Consider the following 9,984-nt stretch of genomic DNA (forward strand, 5'->3'; position numbering starts at 1 on the left):
TTGAAATATTTTGAAAGATGTCTGTTTCTTGTTTATCAATAGGTTAGCAGAACTTTTTTACTGTCTTGCTAAGGATACTGTACTTGACCTACAGAGTGTAAATGACATGTTTAAAAGGAAAATTCAGGAAACTATAAACATGGCTCATGAACTTTCTGGCATTTTTGTTATACAGGAAGGCTACTTAAAGTAAAATGTAATTTTTTGCTGATATTTGCTTGATACTTTTTAATTAGAAAATGGCATCTCCTCTGAAACTTGTGAATTGTGCCTCCCTGTGACTTTTGATGTATTAGGTTTGGATTATTACTTTGTTTTTAGTAAGGCTGAAAAGTGTTATTAAAACAAATTCTATGTAGTACTTCAGATTGACTTCTCTCTACCTCAGTATTTGTGAGCAAGATATTGTAATATTTCTTTTGACCTTGTTTTTTTTTTTAACTTTAAATTCCTTTTATTGTGTACTTCTCTTCCTACTGAGCTTAAAGTGATGACTTTTTAATCATAAGTTTTCATTAATTTAAAATAGATTTTAATAAATTAAAATTAATAGCAAAACTAAAATGTGTCATGTATTTAGAGCTGCTTATAAAATTAATTAATCCATTTTTAATTGCATTACTGATGGCAAGATGAAAAAAGCTTACACTGATGTACATTTACTAAATGTGCATATGTTTTCAGGATTGTATGCTTTTGCTACTTAGAGAATTATTTGGAATAATTTGGAATTTATCATCCAGGTTTTAGTGGCTTATGTACCTTTCCTCAAACTGAAATTGATTTTACTGTACCTACCACTTCTGCTGTCCTCCACAGCAGAAATCATTTTATTAATTTTGAGTAATTACATAATAGCTTAATCTTTCACTATGTATGGATATGCAAATAATTCTTCATGTTCAATGTTCTTTAGGTTGTTTTTTTAATTGTAAAAAGGATTAATTTTTTTTCAATTGTTTTGATTTTCAGTGTAGTTCATTCTTTTTTTCAGAATCCAAACCCTGATAAGGAAAAGCCACCTTGTAATGCTCAAGAGTTAGAAGAATGTGATGCTTTTCTTGAAGATGGCGCAAGCTTGTGTAGATTTGATGGTGATAGCTTGAAAATCACTCATATAGTAAGTACTGCAAATTATTATAGAAATACTTTAAAACATTTTTTTGTTTGGAAATTGACCTCTATTATCAGTACAAAAATTTGTAGACTCTTGAAATCACATAAACTTCTCCCATAATATCAAATCACAGTAGCAACAGAAAATGTCAATCCATATGTGTCCTTCAATGTCATTTTAATATAAAAACAAAGCTCCTTTTGTTCTCATTAAAAAAAATACATATTCTTTCACAAGTGAGCCATTTGAAAAAACAAAGTTATATCAAAGGAATTATAAGGAAAGGGTCCTTTTCAGTGGCATAAAATTCTTTAGATTACTTAGTTTGCATTTTCCTCAGTAATTTTCAGACAGCCTGGTAGAAACCTAACCTTTTTTACTAAGAAGCTGAAGCATAGATCACTTTATAATACTTCTTTGTCAATCACACTAAAAATAACAGACTGGTGGCAAAATGCTTCATTAATGAGCTTGATCTGGGTTGTAAGCAGTCCTGACTAACAGTAAGCTAGGATTTGATCTGGGCTGTTGCCTAGTGTTGGAAACAACAAAATCATATGAAAACATTACAGATTAACTCGTTGTTGTGGGGCTTTTTGGGGTTTTTTTTGAAACTGGATGAAAGCAAAAACTACATCATGGTTGTAGCATGGTTTGGGTTGCCTAGTAAGTTGTGCAGCCTCTGTCCTTGGTATTTTCAAGGTATTTTCCTTGGTATGTCCAAGGTATTTTCAGACTGGATAAAGTTCTAACTAACTCAGCCTAAACTACTGCTTCTCACACTGAAGGGTAAGAAGCACCCCAAAGACATTTCACATAGCAGGAGGAACATGAGCTCATCGCAAAAGGTGTGCTTTTGTGTATCACAAAAGGCTGCTTTCTGGCAAGCTGCAAGACATAGTGGAGCAAGTTTGAACTCCAGGGTCCTTGTAAAGACTTCTTAAAATGGGTGGCATAAAAGTAATTCAAAAGTTAATGTGTTTAAAGCATTATGGTCAAAGGACAGTTGCTGTGGGTAGGAAATATTAATTTCAGCCTCTTCTATGGGAACTTGCGGTTTTGGTCCTTGTTAGAGTATGTAGAAATAGGAGTATTTCAGTATATTCTTCAGCATACAGGACTATATTTTCACTTCAATTTAGTTCTTCTTTAAAGCTGTTTGGGTTTAAAATTATGGGACCTTTTCCTTCAGAAATGGGACTGGTACAGCTTTTTACCCACAACTCCTAAAAACATTTTTATTGAAGAGTATGCTAACCTGAAATTTAGTAATTACTTGATTGCAAGTAAATTAAAAATGTTGATATTTCATCATTTTAGTATTCTAACTAATCCTTGTTTCAGTGCTTGCCAGCTTTTACCTGGGAGGGACAGTGTTTCCTTCCCTGTTAGCCCTGCAGAAAACCAGATGTGATTACTTAGAGAGAATCTTTCCCTAACATGAGAAGTTGTAGGTTAGGATCTATCCTAGAAAACCATTTTTGTACAAAGCACATTCTTGTGTAGTGGACATAATGTTTCTCTGAATAATACTCCAACACACTTAATTGCATCTCCTTGAAATGTGTAAGGCACCTGTGTTGTATTGAGCTGTTGATCAGTGGGATGCAGCATAATGTATTCAAACATTTTGTCAAGTAACAAACATAAAACTGTTGATCATCTAACTTTGGCAGTATGTGTAACAGAATCTGCTATTTGTGCTTTGAATCAATATTTTGTATTTGTTTTGTTTTCAGATTAATCTTGGAAGTAACCAGTATCTTTTCTCAGTTGTTGTGAATCCCAAAGAAATGCCATGTTTCTGCCTGAGACATGATGTAGATGCTCTTCTCTGGCAGCCTCACTCTGACCAACCAGAGAATATGTGGGAACACATTGCAACTTTTAATGCTTTAGGTAAGAAATTAACTTCTGTGTCACACACATCTGAGACTTTTCTATGTGAATGCTGCTGGTATGGCTTATGTTGATACTTCAGTTAAGTAAATCTGAATTGAAAGTCATTATAATTCTGTTGGTAGCAGCATGATAACTTATAGGTATAGGTAAAACCTTATAGAAGAGAGGCCTTGTAAGACATGGCTTAGGCCTTGCTGTTCTGGCTAAGCTAGCTTGTTAAGCTCCCATGAGAAAAGAATCATATGAATAAGAATCAGTTTGCATAACAATCTATTTTGTAAGAAAAGATTTTTGTTTGCACCTGTGAAAACAAGAAGTCTATCCCATTAGAATCCATGAAGGAAATATGTAAACTGTCTAGAAAGAGGGAGGTTTGGTGGAGATGTACACTGGCCATTTACTGACCAGTGAATTGAGTTTCAGTGGATTGTTAACCAGTTAGAGGCAAACATGGGGCCTTCTGATACCATGTAAAAATGAGCTGTGTGCAATAAAAATTCGGCTATTAGGCACAAAGAAGTGTCTCATCTCATTTCTATCTCTAACATGAGGTCAACAGCAACAGTAGCTTAATTTTAGAAATAAGAGAACATAGAAATGAGATGTTCATGCCCTGGGAGGAAGACAAGCCTTTTCAGACCATGTATAGGATGTAAGCACAGAACTGCATAGTAAAAAGGAGAGAGTTCCTTGGATAAGTGACTTGAGTTAGAGACTGAAAAGCATAATCACTACCTTAACACTCACACAGACATTGTCAGGGCAATAGCTGCAGTTAATTGATCATGTGTCTAGGTCTGTGTAATCTTATGGTAAGGTCTTTTAATAAGTGACCTTTAGATTTTTTCTGTCTTGTTGACCTATGTGATAAACATTGGCTTGCACTTTTCAATGGAAGTGAAGCAAATAACTTCTTAGGAGGGAAGGAAGTACTTGCAGAAAGATGGTGGTAGATCACTTTGCAGAATTGCATCTCAGTTCTCTTTATAGAAGTGTGAAAGGAAATCAGTCTGAATTGAGTCAATTTGATACTAGAGTCCTGTAATGAAAGTGGAAAAGGGAGGGTTTTTTTCCTTCTGAGTGAATATTAACAGAAATTACAGTGTGTTACTTTTTAACTTTTTTTTTTGTGAGTTCTAAACCAAAAACAAGTTTTAAGTGTCTGTTCAAGATTAGATAGGCTCAGAAATCCTAATTTTTAAATGTAATTACTCACTGGGAGATGAGGAGAGAGAAGACATTTATTCTACTTTAACCACTAATTTTGGTCCAAGATTATCCATATGGACCATGTCTGTGTCCTTATGATCCTGCTGCGAAAATGAAAGACCTTGTGAGGCAGAGAGGAGGCAGATGCAGGAGGAGTATCTTGCTGTGCATATGTATCCAAAACACCAGTTAACATGAGGTACATGGGAATTGTATATTGGTGTTAAACTGGTTAATGCATCCCTTCAGAAAGTACTGGCTGATGTAATAAGAGTAGTTTGGTCGTTTGGGGGTTTTTTTGCTGATGTTAGGTTTGGTTGGTTGGTTGTTCTTGTTGTTTGTCTTCAGGGTTTTTTTTTGTTACAAATTGCGTATTATTTTTTAAGTTAAGCTTGGGTTTTATCAGCCAGTTAAAGTTCTGTTGAAACTGATCTGTTACTTATCCCTTCTACTTGGTTTTGGGCTATACAGGTTATGTCCAAGCATCAAAGCAAGACAAGAAGTTCATGGCTTGTGCTCCAGATTACTCCTACGCTGCTCTTTGTGAGTGCTTGCGAAGAGTTTTCATCTATCGCCAACCAACTCCTCTGGCCACAGTTCTCTACAACAGGAAGGAAGGAAGACAAGTAGGACAGGTTGCTAAGCAGCTGGTAGCAACCCTGGAAGCCAATGATCCTATCTTAGGCTTTCAAGCTACGAGTGAGAGATTATTTGTTCTCACAACAAAAACCTTGTTTTTAATAAAGGTGAATGCTGGAAATTAATTATTCAATGTGCTCTGCTGTAGTTTGTGTTAACAATTTGTTATAGAAGTGAATACGTTGATGATCTGACAAGGTCAGTACAATTTGCTGAAAGTCAAAAAGGGGATGTTTTACAGGGGAATCAAATTTCTTCATTAGAATTTTTTGGTAAGAAAGTGAAGTTTTGACTTTGCTGCCATGGAAGTAAGCTTTTTCAGAGCTATGGGAAAACGTCTTCTGCATTAACATCTTTGTCAAAGTAATTATCGGATTCTGCTATTGCATAGGTGAATAGATTTATGCACTGCTTTTTCCAAGTGACTTTGTTTGCTATACTTCTGAATTTTGAGAATTGACTGCTGTTTTTAAATGCCACTGTTTACGTATTAAAAAAGTAGTCAGATAAAGAGTTAAAAGCATATGATATGCCTAGTAGAATGTATTATAAAGAAAAAAAACTCTCCAAATATGGTTGACCAAAAAACTTTTGATATTTGATTTGATATTTTGACATTCAGTAGTTTTGAGTGAAATGAATGGGGTATTATGTTTCTTATACAGGTAATAAAATGAAGCAAGTTTACTGTATGTGCACATTTTAAATTATTGGTTTGGGACTTGTTTATACTTGCAGTAAAGTCTGTTCACATTTCTAGAATACCTTTTAGTAGCGAATTCCAGAAGCAAAGTAAGGGTCAATACATAGCTGGCAATGATACACCGAGTGCTGTTAGTTAAGGTCTTGTCAAACTCTCAGTTGTGCCATTTTGACTTGACTTTATACTTCATTTCAAGTGACTCATTTACAACAAGAAAATAGAAAATGGCTGACAGAAAAAGCACTGGTATTGTAACCTGGGATGGGACACTCAGAGGTGCTGCTTCTGCCTCAGGTGCCACTGTAAATGCTGCATTGTCACTTAAATGTTCTGTCTGTGATGCCTAAGTCAAAACGTGGTAAATTTGCAATGTAAGAGCGCTCAGGCCAATGAGGATGCTTTGGTTTAACAGATGGGTATGGTTAATTGGGTTGAATAGTTGTATGTGAAGATTTTTGTTTCTTATTTTAAATTGGCATTATCAATACATTGAAACAAAGAGTCAGTTGTGACAGTCAGTCCACCCTGGGTTGGGCTTTTTTCATAGTTGGCTTACAAATCCATAGCAAAGGATGCCTAATATGTTGTGTACTGACAGGAAAGCTGCTGTCATCTGTGGTACCAGAGTACTGAGAGACACGAATACAGGCAGCCTTTTAGTTTGCATCTCCCTACAAGTATTATTTCAGAACTCTGTAAGAATCTATTGAGAGAAGAGTTAAGTATTTCTTTAGTTGTGATTGTTTTGACTCTCTTGTAAACTCTCCAGATTTGTATCAGTGAACTGATTAAATAACAAGAGGGTGGCAAGCAGCTGTGGCTTGCAAAAACCATCCAAATGCAGAAGCTTTTCAAAGAACATGATTTTCATTCTTCTCACAGCAAGATTATATTGTATATCCAATATTGAAAAGCTTTTCTTTACTTTTAGCTGGGTAAGTTAAAACAGACTGGATTTCTAAACCTCTTTTCATTCTGTCCTTTTAAAACTGTCTTGGAAATGCTTTTTGGAAAAGCTCAGTGAATATATTACCATTTTTACTGTTTTGCATCTAAGTTTTATTTGTTGTCCAATAATGTCAATCAAGGCAGTAGAATTCCTGCAGAGATCCTGCAGAAAAAAAAATATGTAGCTTATTACTTTGTAGTATAAATTAAGTGCTTTTAGATGTATATGAATGTTACTTTGTAACCTGAGGCTTAATATTTGGGGACTGAGAGTTAAGAATGTGACATTTGGGGAATGGAGGAATGAAAGAGTAAAGGAATCATAGTCAACATGCCTTTGTCACTTCTGGTCTTCTGCAGGCAGTTTCAATATAGATGAGAATTTCAGCTGTTCTATGTCAAATTCTTCTTAATGTGAGTTACATGTCTGGAAACATGCTCTGCTCTCTCCTGCAACATAGGAAACAAAATCAAGTAAAATGGTTACCTATTCAGAGGTATTACAATATGCAATGACTAGAACTCATATTCCAAATGTGTGTCTGTTTCAAGGGAGTTCTTGTTTGCATCTGGAAATAACTGAACACAGGGAAAATGTTCATCCCTTTTCTGTGTTACTCATGTGTTTGTAATCATGTTTCCCAGGAATGATGTATCAAGTAGTCTCTCTCTTATTTTGCTTCTATGAAAGTCAAGGATATTTTAGAATTTAAATTATTTTTTACCTTGAGGAACATGGAGTGCTATTGCACAGCAAGCTGCTAAGCACCTGAGGCAGGGCAATCCCAAGCACAAAAGCAGGCTGGGCTGAGAATAGATTGAGAGCAGCCCTGGAGAAAAGGACTTGGGGGGCTGGTGGATCAGAGGATGGACATGGCCCAGCAATGTGCACTTTCAGCCCAGAAACCCAAACATGTCCTGGGCTGCATCATGTGAAGCATGGCCTGTATGTCCAGAGAGGTAATCAATCCCCTCTGCTCTGCTCTGGTGAGACCCCACCTGGAGAAATGCATCCAGCTCTGAGGACCCCAACATAACAGGTTGGAGCAAGTCCAGAGGAGGGACACAAAGATCATCAGAGGGCTGGAGAATCTTGTCTAGGACAACAGGCTGAGAGAGTTGTGGTTGTTCAGCCTGGGAAAGTCTCTGAGAGACCTTAGAGCAGCCTCCTAGTACATAAAGGGGGCCTGCAAGAGTGTTGGAGGGGGGCTTGGGACAAGGGCATGGTAGGACAAGGGATAATGGCTTTAAACTGAAATTTAGTAGGTTTAGATTAGATACTGGAGGAAACTCTTTATGGTGTGAGTGGTGAGACACTGGACAAAGTTGCCCAGAGAAGTTGTGAATGCCCTATTCCTCAAAGTTCAGCATCAGACTGGATGGAACTTGGAGCAACTTGGTCTAGTGTGAGGTGTCCCTGCCCATGGCAGTGGGGTTGGAACTAGATGATCTTTAAGATCCCCTTCCAACCATTCTATAGTAATTAAAAGGCTGCAAGCCACCAAGACACTCCCTATCAGCATTTCCTTTTCTGTCTTCAATTACAACTAAGGCTCATTTGTTCAGCATATCATAAATAGGCTTATACAAAGTATAAAATGTGGATATTTTAAAGAGATGGTTTTCTGACAACCATGCTTCAATTTTTCTAGGATTTTGTTTCTTGAAACCTTACTTTTTCTTCCTGAGAGGTCCTAATCACAATCTGTTTACAGAATTTCTGAGAAAATATTTGACTATTACAGGCTTACTTGGCTGTTACTGCATTATTTGATTTCAGTATTCTTTTTCAGTGCTTTCCTTGACTGCATGTTTGGAATGCATGATGTATTCTTCCATAAGTTGTAATAAATAGAAGAAATTTTAAAATTTTAAAATTATTTTAAAGCATTTATGTTAATTTCAAATGTGTAGTCTTCCTATGCTACTGAAATAAAATAGAAAAATAGAAATAAGAAATTCTTTAAAATAAAATTTGTGTTAAGAAGTTTTCTGCTAGGGCAAAGTTCTAGCAGGTGTCTGCACTGCAGGGCCAGGGCTGTTGCCAAGACATGCACTATTGTACTCCTTGTTTATCTCTGTGAAATCCCCTGTACAGCCTTGCTAATGTTCCATTTCTGCCAACACACAAATTTACAGAGGTAGTTACTGGAGAGGGATGATAAATATTCAGGTGTATTCTTGTGTTAAAGTGCACACTGTGCCTCTGATCCTGCCTTTTTATGTACAAAATCCAAATGATTGGGACAAACCCTTCTAGATGCAAGAGAGAGATCTGTCCTTCCTTCCTCTCCCCCTACCTCAACATGGGCGCTTTTTTGCAGGAAAGTGAAGGAAAATAGGAAGTATTTGGTCTGTATGTCTGTCCTTTGTAAAATAGTGGCTTTTCATTACTGAAACAACAGATCCTATAAGAGTAACAAGTAAGGTTAAAGCTTATATTTTATTTCCGGTTTTTGTGCTTTCTTTCATTAATGAGTTGCTAGAACTTCATTTCCTTGCCTTCTGTCAGTTTATGTTTTCTATTCTCATTATGCAGATTAGATGAACTTATAGCCTGCAGTCACTCACATATTAGCCATATAATAAAAATTTTGGATTAAAATTTTGTGCTGTCAGTCCTATGTGCCATTTGTAACCTATTTCTTGAAATCTGGTGAGATTTGTTTCCTCTCCTCCCTATGCAATACATGTTTATTGGTGCTATGGATAAAAGTCAGAAGGTCTAAAGATAACTTGACATCTTCAACTTAGAAGAGCCAAGAATCAAGCAAGCCTTTTCATCAAGACTACTGCAATCATTTCAATCTCAAGGTATTGTCCCCTTTTCTTGGAGAAGTGTTTGTTAGAGCAATAGTTTTTCCTTCATAAAAGGTTTAAGGTTCTTCTGAAAAACTTTCTTTACACAAAGATCTTTGCCATGAAGTGGTAGCTGGATATCAATTAAAATAGATCTAATTAAGAGTTTCAGAGGCAAACCTGGAAAATATTTGTCATAGTCTTTACCAATCTAATGCTCTGTGCAAAATATCCTTTTTAAACCATTCCAGTGCATTTTTGCAATCTAATGCCAGTTACAAGGCATTCTCAAAAAAAAAAAACACAGGAAAGCAAAGTTTAAAAAATTAATCATTTTAGAACATGAACTTTCATTATGCTTTGATAAATATACACTTTCTAGTAGTGTATTTCAATAATATATTTCTTAATGTATTAGTTGCATTCTGAATGTGCAGGACTTGTGTGTGTGTGTGTGTACATTTGTATTTTCATCTCTAAATGCACACACCCGTATGAATTCATACTGCCTTGAGGTACTGGGGAGGGTGAGGCAGCTTGGAGAGGAGAATCTTCTAACTTTACTGACAGCAAAGTTTGGATTCTTTATTAACATGTTCATGAGTCTGCCTTACGTGTGTTGTAATGTCACGATAACTGCTTTATGTAAAAACATCAGTCATGAATC

The 9,984-nt window shown here is 36.0% G+C and overlaps 1 protein-coding gene across 1 annotated transcript in view; it reads left to right on the top strand.

Moving 5' to 3' along the window:
- The window catches only part of NUDCD1 (NudC domain containing 1), a 38,520-nt gene extending 29,378 nt beyond the window's left edge, over positions 1 to 9,142 (top strand). Inside the window, exons 8-10 of the mRNA XM_071421358.1 lie at positions 995 to 1,120; positions 2,857 to 3,016; positions 4,700 to 9,142. Coding sequence (XP_071277459.1) covers positions 995 to 1,120; positions 2,857 to 3,016; positions 4,700 to 4,992 — 579 coding nt within the window. The 3' untranslated portion in view covers positions 4,993 to 9,142. The remainder of the gene's footprint in view (positions 1 to 994; positions 1,121 to 2,856; positions 3,017 to 4,699) is intronic.
- Positions 9,143 to 9,984: the final 842 nt, after the last annotated feature.

Source organism: Agelaius tricolor, unplaced genomic scaffold (genome assembly GCF_023055355.1).
Source record: "Agelaius tricolor isolate 1412-34295 unplaced genomic scaffold, bAgeTri1.0.p SCAF_2, whole genome shotgun sequence".
Lineage (NCBI taxonomy): Eukaryota > Metazoa > Chordata > Aves > Passeriformes > Icteridae > Agelaius > Agelaius tricolor.